Source organism: Manacus candei, unplaced genomic scaffold, assembly GCF_025592945.1.
Source record: "Manacus candei isolate 608988 ecotype Guabito, Panama unplaced genomic scaffold, ASM2559294v1 h1tg000019l, whole genome shotgun sequence".
NCBI classification, from domain to species: Eukaryota; Metazoa; Chordata; class Aves; order Passeriformes; family Pipridae; genus Manacus; species Manacus candei.
Genome location: NW_026138067.1, coordinates 2,895,533 through 2,910,624, shown reverse-complemented (window position 1 = coordinate 2,910,624; position 15,092 = coordinate 2,895,533). Strand labels below are relative to the sequence as shown.

Below are 15,092 nucleotides of genomic sequence, written 5' to 3'. Positions count from 1 at the left end.
GACTAAAAACTGCCTGTTGCAGCCGTATTTCTGGACTAATCCTACGTATTCATTTTATTTCTTTTAAAACGCAGTGATCCATTCCTGAAGGAACTGCTGGGAAGAGAGGCAGCTATTTGTGCCTCAGAATGCAGAGCTGCTCACCGGGCAGCTGCGATACCTGAGCAGAGAGAGGTTTCTGCTTCTTCCTGTGATCGATCGGTACTTTGCTTACAGTGCTTTACAAAGCTAAATTTTATTGTCGTTATTTTTCGCTAATATTCATCCTTGCGCACACACAAATTCCCCCACTCTAACCCGGCGCATGCGCCGGCGGCGGGGCGGCATTGGCGAGCGCGCGCCCGCCCCTGCGGGTTACCCAGGAGGCCGCGCGGCGCAGAGGTCAAGATGGCGGCGAGGGCGTCTGGTGAGGAGGCGGGGGGCGCCGGGGCCGGGGCCGCGGCCGCTCCGCCTGCGGCGCTGCGCTCAACCCGCACAACGCCGGGGAGCGAGGCGGCCCGCGACGGGGACAGGAAAACCGGGGAGCCGGTGTGCACCGTGTGCCCTTGACGGGAGTAGCGAATGCTGCGGCACAACCTTGGCGGGCGGGTCTCCTTGTCGTCCCTCCCGTGGTAGTGGAGGGAGCCTGGCTCCGATACCGGGATTTTCTGGGTGCTCGGGAGCATTGGAGGAGCCTTTGGGCAGCTCCGGGGGGGCTTCGGGTGTCGCTATCCTGCGCGGGTACCGACTGCACGCATGGCTGGTGGAAGATTATTCCTTCTCAGGCCCTAAAGCACGCAGGAGTCAGTAAATAACCGAATGGGATAGTGCGCTAATGACGCACTGGTATCACACGTAGCACTGGTTTTTTGGGGTGACTTGGTAAGACAAACGTCTTAAAAGTCACATAAGACAGCTCGCCCGGGCTGCATTGCCCACACCGTGCTGTACCCCTTGTTGCGTTACTTCAATGGCATTTGTACCATCGTACTTAATTATGTCTTAATGCACCTTTTCCATCCGGAATCACATTTAATGAAAGATGAATGTGCTATATGTGGTGTCTTTGTATTTTTATGTTTTCTTTTTAAAACTGTTTTTTGATCTTTCTGTTGGGGGGTACTTTTCAGTGTTGACTTTCTGGTTCACTTAGGCAGTTTCTTGATAAAGGAAGCTGTGGAATAGCAGTCAAGTAACTGGAGAGGAGAGCAAAAGGTTAACAACATATTAATATACTGGCCTTGAAATCACATTAACCCACTGTTGTGGAACTTTGATAAATTATTTGAAAAGCATGACGGTTTTGCTTTCTGTAGAACGCTACCATTTTGGCTCGTGTAAGAGTTATGGAGCGTAGAAGTGCTGGTGCTGTTTTGGAACAGTGGACCAATTCCTTGTTAAACTCTTAAAGCAGTCTCATACTGAAATTTCATGAAACAGGTCGAACTGCAGTACATAATGAGAGTCCTACCTGGTCAGTGTCAGTTAAGGGATGTTGAGGAGTAAGAGAGGCCAAGTTGTATATGTTGAGATTCAAACTTGATGCAGTGTTATATTACTGCATATGAAGGAGGCCAGCGAATTTTTGTGTACTGTCATAGGAACGTGTAATGTTCATTTTTGTCTCGCTCTGCAACTGATGATGGTCACGTTCAGTCACAGGAGGTGGTCGCCTGATAGACAGCATTCGCAAGTGGTACTATAATGCAGCTGGGTTCAACAAGCTTGGTAAGTGTCGGATTGAATTTAGCTATGGTTCATAATTGGCATATGTACATGCAGTTTAGCTAAAGTCTTTTTGATCAAAATTAGCTACTACTTTTGTGGAGGAAAAAGGTTGGCAGTAGCTTCACTCATCGTGATATCTATCTAGTAATGAATCAGTGACTTTTCTGTGTTTGCTCATGTTTTCAGTGAATTAACTTATAACAGCTAAGGTCAAGCTGGAGCAGTTGAAAAAGTTTTCACAGAGCAGTCCTGAAAGCTTGATTATTTACCTCTCCTCACCAAGTCACTTTCACCGGCCGGTATCTTCTAACTCGAAGACTGCTCTTGAAGCTGGAGAGGTTCCCACTGATAGCAGTCAGTCTGTCCACAGTACTTATGCAAAGTATCCGAAGTGCAGAAGAGGTTTTAGTTAGTTCTGCCCTTTGTGTCACCATAACTTCAGTTGGTGTCACCCTGGCCTGAACAGTGCTGGAATAGGTGTCAAAACAGTGTTTCCTTAAGTAGAGAAGATTGTCTTGATGGTATTGCCTTCACTTTGTTCAGAGTTGTTACCAAATTTGTTTCAACCATTTAGATGGTTGAACTGCTCTTGAATAAGAACCTGAATATTCAGTGCTTGTAATTTGCTGCTGACCACAATAAGTGCAAATCTTTTAAAGGAATGTAATATACCTGTCCTGGGGAAGCTAGAGAAAATAATTGCAAGACAACTGTAGAGGAATAAGCTTAGACCTTTCCTCCAGAGATGAAGTGTTTAGCACCTCTTTTTATGTCTACCTGCTGAAATTCTTACTTCTGCTGCTTTTCTGGAAATGTGACTAAAAACTGAGAAACACCAAATTTAATGTAGTAATTAAAGTAGCAGCAGTTCTCCCTGTGCCTTTGAAATAGGTTATAAAATTGAATTCAAGAATATATGACTCAAAAGAGATTTGTTTTATTTTGAGACCAAAACCTTTGACCACAAGTCAGTAGGTATACTCTTGTAATCTGCATCAGTCTTGGAATGCTACAGAAATAATATTTTGTCCTATTTTGCTAATACTGAACCTTTTAAGCAGGGTTGGTTGAATTTCAAGAACTCTTTGTTCCACAAATGGTGTGGAGAGTGTTCTTGGCTTTGAGAAGACAGGGTGCTTCTCCCTGGTTTAACTTCTGGTTTGGAACTCATGCACAAACATAGAGCTTCAGGTTTCCGTGGTTTAATATAATCAGTGGAGATCTGGTCGTTATGGATAGGGGAGTTTAGAGCATAATTCTTCAGTACTGAAGGAGTCAGTCAACTGTGGTTGACTAACTCTAATGGATTCAGAGCTCTTAAACCCTTTGCCTAGACAGTCATCTTAAATACAGATATAAAAATAGATGAGCATAAGTCCACCCCTCAGATCCAGAAAAGTTACTGTTCTGTATGGATATTTTCTTATTAAACACATTGAATTAAATACTTATTTTCCTCATTTCTCTTTAAGAAAAGGAGTAAAAAAAAAGTAGGTAGAGTATGTGAAAGCCATTGTTTAGAATTGCATGTTCTCTGTGAGCAGTTAATGGTTCTCCTGGATTGGTTTTCCTTCATGATTTTGCATTTGGAAGTGTTTTGCCCATGGTACTTAGAAACACTTGTGTCAATCCTAAATCTTGTTTAGGAATATTTATTCAGTGATACTTCTTGGTACAGGATTAATGCGAGATGATACATTGTACGAAGACGATGATGTAAAAGAAGCACTGAAGAGACTTCCAGAACATCTTTACAATGAAAGAATATTTCGCATAAAGCGAGCATTGGACTTGAGCTTGAAACATCAGATCCTTCCGAAAGACCAGTGGGTGAAGTATGAGGAGGTGTGTGTACAGAGCGTTTTCAGGGTGGAGGTCTTAGATGGCACTGCTGTGACTGGTCTTTGGGATTGTCATTTGCTGAAGAGACACATGCTTACATGTTCTTTATAATGAGTACATGAGTCAGTGTCTCACAGAACACCTCTGGAAAACACAGCTTTTGATGGCTGTTTAGAAATCTCTGGGTTTTGGTAGAAATTACCAAATTTTTCTCACAATGACAGAAGCTCAAGCTGCAGCTCAGAATCACAGCACATTGTGTTCAGACAAAATATTTCTTCTAAGCTATTAGATAAAGAAATACTTTGTAAATAGCTTGGAAATTCTTACAAAAGGTCTCTTGCTTTTCTGATTAATATCTTAATCTTACAGAAAATCTCGAGCCAAAGGTTTTATTCATGAGGGTGCCAAGGAAGAATAAGTTAAAGGGAAATCTTGCACTAAAATAAGCATCATCTTGTAATTTGAAAAGCAAACTACACTTTCCTTTTCAGATCTAACTAATTTTTATTTTTAGAAGTGAATTGATTCACATACTTTGCATTACTGTCCACCTCAGATTTTTCCAGATTACCAGGCAGAGAAGAATCTTATTGCTAAACTCTTGACTATAGGATAGTATAAGAGTATTAATGTGTCTCTGTGTAAGCAGAGGATTTTTCTTGTGGTCTTGCTGGTATATCTGGGTAACTGCTGCGTCAGATAACCAGTTACATATTTCCTAAAGCAGCAGTTTGGTTTGTAAGTGTTAAACATGGTCAAGGTGTTCCACCAAATTCAAGTTTACAAGTTTCCACCAAATCCCAAGTTTTAGAAGTTAAGCTCAAAAAAAGATTCTCCAGAACATTATAGTTGGACTTTAAACTAATTAAAGTGGATCTTGTACATTTGGGTATCTGCCAAAAGAACGTGGCTTCTAAAGCTATAGCTGGGAGCATCCCTTTACTTGTTAATGTTGGTGAGGAATTAGGCATTAGTGGTTGCTGTAGTAGAAAACTTCTCAATGCAGACTTGGCAGATAGAAAGTTTACCTTTTCAGACTAAGTAAGGCTTGATTTATTTTTTTTTTCCCTTGTTAGGTTGGTGTTTAGTCAAATCTGAGGAGGAATGAGAGACAAGTAATCTGTAGGAATGACTTGAGATGTTTCTGGACCTCACTATAAATTTAAATATATTCTGTTCTTTTTTAGGATAACCATTATCTTGAACCATACCTAAAAGAAGTAATCCGTGAGAGACGTGAAAAGGAAGCATGGAATAAGAAGTAACTATTGAACTACTTCATGAAAATATCCACGTATTTCTGATATTTTTAAACATTTAGTTATAAAAGTCCACAGAGAGGCAATTGTGTGGCTGAAGAATACTATTTCAGCTTGTTCATTGAGTCTGTTCATCCAACCAAAATAAACATGTCAAAGTAAAAAATCTTGGATGAGTCCTTTTTGAATGTTAACAAGCTAATGTTCAGATCTTTCCTGTGAACATATACATTACATATTAGTTTTGTGGTATGCAGACTTCAGTCCAGCTTTTTGATTCTTACTCTTTTCATAGTACAGCTGTTTTCTGCAGTTGTAGGATTAGGTAAGAAACATTGAAGGCTGTTGGTGCTAGTTGCTTTGTTAAATTAAAAAGGAGTTTGTATTTCATTTGTCACTTCTCTCTAGATAACAATACTGGACCAGTGTTTGATGTTACAATGGTATTGTAAGACAACAGAGTGTAATATCTGCATCTGAGCACTTACATATTAAAAAAAATGGAAAATATAGATGATTCCTTAGTCATAAAATAGGAAATATTTCACTAGCTTTTTGTATCATATACATTGTTAATCCTTAAAAGACTATTTTCATATAAACTGTAATGACTGTCTCACTTCAGCTTCTTTAGAATTTTTGTTCTTTAAAAGGGTAAAAGTGGTATTCTGATGTGCTTTCAAGAACATATTTAACTTCCCATGTATTTTTTTCATTACCTAAAGCATGCTGTAGTTTACAGTGTTTGGTGTCCAGAAAGTACTGGCTCTCACTGGCTGAAGACCTTTAGTCTTCATAGTTTAACGGTAGTGTTAATTTGAGACAGATATTGGTATTAGATGTGCCTGTATGAAGTACCCAGCTTCTGTGATAGTCTCAAGGTTTTTGTCTTTTTCATTTTGTTACACATGCTTGTCTGCCAAATGCAACACTCCATTTACCAAAAAGCTAGAGTAGTTTAGAAAAAAAAAAAGAGGAAAACACACCTGCAGTTTTCAATTGATATGATCAGTGAAATATGATACTGGATTAGAAGCTGGAATGGAAGCTGTCTTTTAGCTTTGCTCATTGCCCTGTTATTAACCTTTGTCTGCTTGCTAAAGTCCCTTACATCTCCTACAGTAAAATCTAGTGATTGAATCATATATAATTTGATGTATTTTTGAGAACTTTCTGGTTTTTTCCCAGGAGACAAATAGGACGTGAAGTTTCACTTTTCTTTATGGAATTATTAGAATATACTTTTCTAATAGAATTAGAACTATTTCATTATCTGTTAGGATAATATTAGAAGTCTAAAGAGCTACTTCTGTTAGATAATTGAAAGGCATAGCTGGTCAAATTTTACAAAAGTTAGAATTTTGTAGAAAGACAGTCACTGCTTATTTGACTGTAAGTTTGGATTGAGGAAAAAATCTCTCAAAAATTACTTGGTTTAGAGAAAAGGACTTTGTTGGCATCAGGCACTTAAAAATAGGCTTTGAGTGAAGTGCAAAGCAGCCATGCTCCAATTGGCCTAAAGCATCCAAAATCACTGATGCCCTTACACTCAAATGTAACATATTAAGAGTCAGAGATGAGTAGTAGAAGTTAATAAAAGAATCTTTCTACATTTTTATGGCAGCTCAAGGGGAGGAGGGAAAATGAAGCCAGGTTAAGAGGTTGCCTGTTCACTGAGGCTGTTTAGCAGCTTTCATTTAGATGTGTTTCTAGATGTTTCTGACTTGGAGTGATAATTTTTAACTTTAAATTTCTATAATGTGCAGTAATCTCCTGCTGAAGTATTTTGAAAAATTTCACTGAATACTATTGTATTTTAGAAGGGTGTTTGAAAGAAATATTATTTGTCTTTTTTTTTTTTAGCAGAGATGGAGGTATATTCTTTGAAACGTTTAGGATTATCTAAAAATGGTGAGGAAGGAAGTGGGTGCAAGAGTGATATTTGTTGCCTGGGAACCAGGAGCTGTAGCAGTTTTGTGTTAGAGACTGTAAACTCTTTTCTAAAATATGTGATGTGAGATTTGTATGCTTGTACTGCTGGCTAGTGCATGAGTAACTTGGAAGACATTTCATATTTCACCCTCTGGTGTTTCCCTCGGCATACACTGAGCAAACAAGCATTAATCTGTAGCTAGAAGAAACTGGAGTTTTCTTGTGTGTGAGATCTGAATCCTACTGGTGACAAGTTGAAGGGTCAGCATGATTCCCATCTTTTTAATACTTGCATTTATCGTTAAAAATATCTGGGATGGGAAGGAATGGACTTGTAAAAATGGGTTTTCAGCTCTACCATTAATTGTAATGATTCCTTCCCACCTGTACAGCTCTCTGCGGGATCCTGCCATATTCCTTGTGCAGGCTACGTGCTCCTCAGTCAATGACCGCAGAGTGTGCAGCCGTTGGCTCACTATCTGCAAAGTTGCCTCATTTTAAGGAAAAGCTTGATAACAGTAAAAGGGGTCAAATTGCCAGAGGTGTAAAAAGAAGAAAAGTCTGATGCGGAAGGAAAGACCATTCTTTGGTTTGGAGAACTGGATTTTCTTTCTGCTGCTGTCACCAGGTTCTTCTATAACACTGATAAAGTCACTTGGCTCACAGAAGCCCACTAAGAATTTTGCTAAATGCTTAATATGTGGGTGCTTGGGGCTACATCTGCAGAAGTGCAGAGTAATCACATCCATATCTAGGTTCAGTAGATCTGTTCTGTAAATATTAGGTGAAAGTGTTGATATTCGGCCATACACTCAATGGTGGTACAAGGAGCAGATTTCACAGGGATTCTCACAATCCTTATTCCTCTGATGGTAAGTGCAGAAATACTTACAAAGAAGCTGATACATTTGTGACCTCTGTACCAAGTGCTTTCGGGAAGCAAAGTTGAACTGTGCACTGAAGAGGATTGAAAAGAATTCCTGAATGAGAGGAGTGCCTACTGAGAAAAATGCGAGCCTGCAATTTAAAGTCATATCATAATGCACAAGGCAATAGTGAATCTTGCAGTTCCTAATTCCTGATTTTGAAACCTTCATCTTGGTTAATGTAGGTTTTTTTATATGAATTTTACAGAGATTCCATAAATTACTGAGATCTTTTTGTAGTTTGAGTTCACTACATCGAAGTTATGTGTGTAAGAGTCTGAGCTGACACTGCTAATCCTGTAGTTTGATGACAGTTTTATCTTGAATTATTTTTCATCACTTTTAAGCAAACCTGTGCTTCACTTGGAAGTTTTTTTTATTAAATACATAGTGAAATATAAAAATATGTTTTGATTGCTAAAGATCATGTCTGTTATGTCAGACTGATTTCTTTAAATTTTGAATCGGTCAACCCAGAAACAATGGATTTTTTTCAGCACTGTAACAAGAAACATATGCTTGTTTTACATCCAACTTCCATCTGAAGGAGAACTACAGCACATATAAATCTCATAAGAATTTTGATGAAACATCATGCTTGTCATTATAATGGAACTGTTTTAGCATTAATATGGTAAACACATTCCGACTTGAAGCATTTTCTCTCTAGATAGCAAAGGTCAAGATGATCTTCAGGGTTTCCCCACAGTGCTGCTGTGCCTTTGCAGTCAGTTTTCACAGACTAAAACTGTGGCCGGGGTAAGGGCTGACCCTGTGGAGCAGAACAGGCAGAGGCAACCTGAGCCACTGCTGCTCCAGCGTGAGACCAGGGTGACTTCTTCACTTCTCAAAGCATCATTTAGCTGGTCTAGGGCCCAAAGGGCTAACGTCTTGAAAAATCTGTAGGCAACCAACTCCACTGTAAAAAATCTATGTTAGCATCTAAGTACCCTTGAACTGGGCCTGATCCCAAAACTCTGTTTCCTCAAACTCTCCTGCAGGCCATGCAGAGCTGTAAGCTTCCTTCAGTGTCGGGTAGTTCCTGGCTCACCCAGAATCTCAGTGCTGGTGGTGCTGGGACTAGATGACGCGGTGGTCTGATGCCCCAGAATGCCAGAAAGCGTCTGCACCTCTGCCTTCCTGGCAAGGTGAGTGTTCTCATGGTGCGTCTGGAGAAGGAGCCCTCAGTGCCTTCTGCTCACTGGTGATTTAAAGCTATATTATGCTGGCAGCCTGTGGGCTCAGTTCCTTTTTCTTCCACACAAAAGGTGTGGATTCACAGTCCCCTTCTCTGAAAATGCATTAGATCTCTGACTTATATATTTTCTGGAGTGCAAGTGGGGCTATTTAGTCCCTTTGGCCAGCTGTTCTGCATGAAAGGTCTAATGAACTGTACCAGGAGACGCTCTTGGTTGGTTGGCTACGGCTGCTTTCTGGGCTCATTTACCGGCTGCTTCAAAATAAGGGCAATGCCTGACTCCACCTGCCTAGAGGTATTTGCCTGCTTGGGCAATTACTGCCCATGAGCTTCTGCCCTGCTCTCTCCTGTAGTATCTGAAGCCTGGCACCCAGATCAAGGAGATATGCCAAGGGCTTGAGCGAGGAATGCAGAGTGGGTGAGGGGTTGAGACAGACCCAGGATTAGGAAACCAGGTGCAGGGATCTGAAAGAAGTATAAGGAAAATAAGTAGACCTCAATCCCCTTTGCCTGCTTTGAGGGTGCATGGTGAGGATGAGATGAAGTTGATGCATTTATGCACAAACACAGTTGAATGCATTTTGGGAAATGGAATCACTGAGTATGATACTGAGGAGTGAGGTATGTGGTGGTTTGGCAAAGGCCAGGGTGATTGCAGGCCACTGCAGAGGGAGACACCTATGTGTCCTAATTTTGCCAAGTTCATGGCACTCATTGAGGCTTAAGTTTTCGCTAAAAAATATTTAAGGATCATCCATTGGACCTTAACATGAGTGGAACCCAAGCTGTCCTTGTCCTGCCTCCATGATGTCTGGACATGGCCTAAGTGCCCATCTCCTGTGGCCCAACCTCATGTTTCCTTTTGTGAAAACTAGAGCAGCTTCAAGAATAAGCCCCAACAGCTCTAGGGTAGGTCTGAATTTTGGATGCTTGCATCTCTGCAGCAAAAAAGGAGCACTGGCTCTTTCTCTTCTAAACCCTAAGCAAGTGGTGGAATTGCTGTTGCTTTTTTTTATGAGAGTGTGCTGCTTTGGTTCCTGTGCTGGGAAAGGATCTGGACTTTGAAACCTGATCAGAAAGAGGTACCTCAGCACAGCTGGGCTGTGCTCTCCTCAGCCATTCCTAAAGCGGTTCCCCACTGGCCTGCACAGATCTGGTTCTTTGTGTCTAAATCTTCTGGATTGCATGGGGAGGCTGGATAGCGAGACATGGAGTTAAGCACTGCTGCACTTAGTATTACAACACCTAAGCCCTTTTATGAAGCCTCATACTCCCACTGCGGCCAAGCAGATTGAAGTGATTGTTTATAGGCAGCAAAGTTCAGAGTCCAAAGCTCAGATCTCTTCAAGGCACTTCAGAGGGTTTTCTGTCTGCAAGTTGTGTTCCCCGGTGGAGTATTAGTTTAAAAAGATTCTGTTATGAAATAGTCATAAAAGCAGCTTGATATGTTTGGTTTACTTCAATTAACTAAAAATTCTCCAAATCCTCCATGTTTCTCAGCTGCAGTTTCTCATCTTGAAGAAGATGGAAGAAAACTCCATCAGTGTGCAGGCAGGCCCCCAGCAATGCTCTGTGCCCAGGCTGTCTGCTGGAGCTCACCAGACTGTCACAGCAGTGTGGAGGTGGCTCTGATAAAAAGCAAAATGCATTCTGCTGGTAGGTGAGGAATGACTCAGCTCTGCTCTGTGCATTGCAAAAGCCAAGGTACCGGAGGAGGGGTGAGATCAGCATTTCAGAGCTCGATGGAGGTAGTCATCCCTGCCTAGGAGCGCTTAGGCTGTAGAGGGGCAAAGTCAAGACCTAGGTTGTCACTGGCAGCAAATGGATATGCTTAATTTTTCTATTAAAAAAACTCCAAACTAAAACAAACAAACCCCAAAAAAACCCCCCACAAAAAAACTCAAACCACCAAAACCAACAAACCAGAATAAAAGAAATTCCAGGGGAAAAGTAACAGAGCATATTTCCTTTCAAAGTACATGTTTTACATCTGTCTTACAGAGAGGCTGCTATTCCTATTATAAGACTGGTGTTGTGATTATGACAGATTAGACATTTAGATTTGTAGTTTAATGTTTGCACGAGGTAGCTCATGTTCACCTGGCTTACCTCAAAGAGCATCAGTATCACCCCTTCTGTTGCCCAGATCTTCAGGGCAACTTCTGCTGGAAGCAGCATCTTTTGCTGGGCCAACTGCCAACTTTTAGGTTGGCAGCTGTTCCCCAGAGCTGGTTCTTGGTACAGAGCTTGGGTAGCAGAGTGCCTGACTTTGCTCAGCTTTGTTCTTATCTGGTCACAGGCTCTTACGTTTTCTTATGGAAAGAAGAGGTGTAGCCCTTCCGCCTCTGAAGCTCTGGGGGATCTCTTTCTCTTTGGTTTTTCATAAGTATATTGAACCTAGTGGCGTGTCTGGACACCTCCAAAACAGCCATTAAAGCCTTATTCAACGAGCTACTTCAAAAAGAACATGTGGAGGTATGCTTTGAAAGGGGACTTCTCCTCCAGCTGCTTCCACCCAGCACTTTAAAAACATATAAGACACAATAAAGCACGTGTTGACATAAGTGAGCTTCAAAAAAACCATTGGATTATTTTGAAGGAGTATAAACACACGCAGGGAGAGTTATCGTCCTTCACCCAGCAAAACAATTACATCAGTGCAGCTTGGACTGGGATATGCCTTAAGATCTCCCAGATGTTGCAAATGCTACAGTTGCCGATCAGTTGCTCTGGGTAATTATAAACTGTCAAATGGAGGAGGGGATGTTGGTTCTCAGAGGAAAAAACATAAGACCTTTTTTGGGAAGAGAAGAGTAGAACATTCACTGTTCATAGCTGACACCCAGAGCCGCAACAGCCTCTGCTTATACTGGGCTTTGCCAGACTGGTGTCATGGACATACCTCAGAGCCGAACTTATGCCTGAGCTATGGCACACTGCATAGAGGAGATGAGCCTTTCAGCAAGGAGTTTGCTGTGGGATGATCCTAGCAAATTTGCTCAGAAATAATTTTGGCAGCATCTCCCAGCCTGGGGTGAGGGACTTGCCCCTCACCTCACTAGCAGAAGCCCATCTGATCCTGAGGCAGCAGATGACATTCAGTGGGGAAGGGGAAACAGGGAAGAACTGCCACCTTGCTGGCCCTAGGGGAAAACAACTTTCCCATCCCAAAGGCTGGTCCCCCACTTGGACTGGGCCTGTGCAGCTGGAGGAGGGAACTCCAGATGAGGTGTTGTGCTGTGCTGCAGCACAACAGGAGTTCAAGACTTTGGGAGCTGCAAGAAGATGGGGAGCAGGTCCCTGATGCTGTAGCTGGGTGGCTCAGACACTTACCAGAGCCTGTCTCCAGCTCAAAGGTTCATTTTTGTGCAGTTTCTGTGAAGCATTTGCTGTTTGTAGCATAGAGAAGCTGTGGGCTGGTGAGCTTATGCCAGGAATGAACCCTGACTCCTCTCCTCCCCTAGGGTGGCTACTACCATCCTTGCACCCACAAGCAGGGCATTGGCCTCGAGGGGCATGCTCAGGTCATCAGTGAACCTCTGCTCAGCCCTTTGAAGGATACTAGAAGACTGTAGCATCCTGAATAGCCTTTGGGACTCAGCAACCCAAGTGCTGGGAGAAGCTTCACCTTAGAAAGAGAGGGGATCTTGGAAATCCCCCATGCTGGTGTTTCCATGGGGTAACATGAGTTGGTGAGCTGCCTCTCCGAGGTCCCTTCTGACAACCCCAGCTCATAGGCCTACTGGGCTCCAGCCATGCCATCCCTCTGGGCTGTTTGCCCACTTCCTACGTGGTGAGTAGCTGGGGTGTCCAGCCAGCTCCCCGCAGCCCAGGGCACGTGACAGAGCTACCAGCTTGCATTTGCTGGCTCACAGCAGTAGGTCAGGCTGTGAACAATGGCAAGTGAAAATGTGGCCTCTGGCAGAAGATGAGGAGGATAGGTGGGCAGCAACCCCCCATGTGCCCTGCCTGAGGCGGTGAGTGACAAACAACCCCAGCAGCTCACACTGCCTGGTGCCACAGCAGAGGAAATCCATGGCTCTGGCATCTGTTACTGGCATGTTGCTGCCTTACCAGCACCTGCTCAGGGGGATTGCTGACCCCCAGCAGAATGGGGTGTACACAGGAGGGGTATGCTCACCTACCACTCTTGCAGGAGCTGACCAGTGATGGAAATGGATGTGGCTTCAGCAGTACACGAGGGTGACAAACTCAGCAGCAGGTTGGCTGTACAAAAATGAACCCCTGGCAATGCCAATGCCCCATGTGGAGGGGTGGTTTTGTCCTGGACACAGTGGCAACGGGTGGAGAAACGCATCACCGATCTCCAGCATCACCCATCAAAGCCAGCTCACCCTGACTCAAGGTGGGGCTGTGCTGTAACAGTACAAGCACCACCAGAGCGTCCAGGCATTGTCTTCTTCCCTTTTTTAATTTCATTTTTCAGGATGACAACACTTTAGAGGTTTATGACCAACAGGAGAATTTACTACTAAGTCATATGCTGATGTAATGAAATCTAATATATGTTGTGTAATGAGTTATGAGATGTTATTTAGTTCCAGGGTTTTATTACTTCAATCAGTTATGACCATATTTCCTTTTATATGATTGCTCACTCTTTAAACATACCAGATGACTGTATAAAGAACACCTAATAAAGTCTGGAGATGTTAAAATATAAATGTTTTAATTTTTGCCATAAATTTGTTTTAATTCTACCAATGGTGGCTTTTGCACTGGAAGTGATACAGTCCTTGTTAGCAGTGCAGACCTTGGTAGTGCTGACTTGGATCCTTTGTAGAAAGGAGCTGGGCAACCCTGCTTCATTATAAAGCAGTTAGTCAACAATACTCACCCTTGGTGATTATACACAGAAATTGAAAGGTTTTTAGAATAAAACAAAAGACAGACAATTGATCTGTGATATAAATATTTGTCTTAATTAAATGCTTGTATTTATCCTCCTAAATGCAATATATGTGAGCTCTGGTTTCTACTAGTCCTCAAGAGGGGAGAATCAGGCTTATGGTCTTCAGCATCAAAATGAAATACATGGATGTTCTGCCCATGCATCATTTGGCAATCTTTCTAATTTTTCAACATTTATGCATTGTATTTTAAAGTCACTTGGGATAACGTCATAGCAGTGGAGTTATATACACCTGTGAAATAAGATCAGAATCAAGTCCTTAATAAATCAACGTTTTAGGGAGCGAAGGACATCAACTGCTGGACAATTGCAGGAACCAAGCAGTGTAGAGTCCTGGTCGTGATATGCTCATAGTGAGTGTGGAGTTCTCAAAAATTATTGTAGAATAGATTTTATGATGGTTAACAACTCTGCAGTAAGAGCTTGGTCTGGATTAATACCAATTGTGGCTATTGTAATGCTCTAGCATGCTGCTGCTATCTTGCAAGCCACCCACTTGTGGGAATGCAGAGGTCTCCAGTGCTGCTGGCTGGAGTCCTGCATGAGTGTCACCTGCCTGGAGTTGACACCTACATGTAACACATCTAATTGCATCTAAACTCTGATTTCCTCCCCACCTCTGCAACAGGCAGTTCTTGCATGATTTGCTTAGCCTGATGGAAGTGCCTGCTGTGGGGGTCCAGTGCAGGACAAGCCAGGCTGTGCTGTGCTGCCTGGGAGACTGTGCTGCTGCTTTCCTGGGAGAGAGCTGAGCTGGGAGGAAAGAAGCCTGATATAGTTGGGCATACTGCAGAAGTTTTTTTGGCCAGCTTCAAGGGAGGGAAAACTGTCTTTTAGTTACAACTTAATTTAGAATTTGCAGCAACCAGAAATATTTTCAGCATGTTTAATCTGCTGTGACTGTGGCTGTCACCTGTACCACGGCCCAAGGATTACTTTGTTTGAAGAGATAATCTCTGCTGCTCCATTGCCTGTGGCAGAAAGGTACCAGAGGTCCAGTTTGACGAAGACCCATGCCCATCATCCCAGCTGTGGTTAGTATTGCTGCCATGTGTATTCCCCTTCTTCTGGTTCTGCAAGGCATGGTGCCATCTCAGGATAGTTCCTCCTGACAACTGTTTACCAGTTCAATATTTCTTTTAATTTTACGTACATCACAATGCTGTACTTCTCCTAGAATTTATTCAATTATTGATAGAGATACTAACAGGAGGGGAAAACTGCTAAATGACCCATCTTATTTCTCCATTCTATTAATATCTCTATCGTTAATTAGATAAATTTTAGAAGAA

At 42.4% G+C, this 15,092-nt stretch overlaps 1 protein-coding gene across 1 annotated transcript; it reads left to right on the top strand.

The window, feature by feature from the left end:
- The first annotated feature begins 305 nt into the window (after window positions 1-305).
- LOC127470132 (cytochrome b-c1 complex subunit 7) lies at window positions 306-4,979 on the top strand. Its single transcript, XM_051785320.1, has 4 exons — window positions 306-406; window positions 1,636-1,707; window positions 3,386-3,552; window positions 4,740-4,979. Exons 1-4 carry the CDS (start codon window positions 388-390, stop codon window positions 4,815-4,817), a joined length of 336 nt encoding a protein of 111 aa, XP_051641280.1. The 5' UTR covers window positions 306-387; the 3' UTR covers window positions 4,818-4,979.
- Window positions 4,980-15,092: the final 10,113 nt, after the last annotated feature.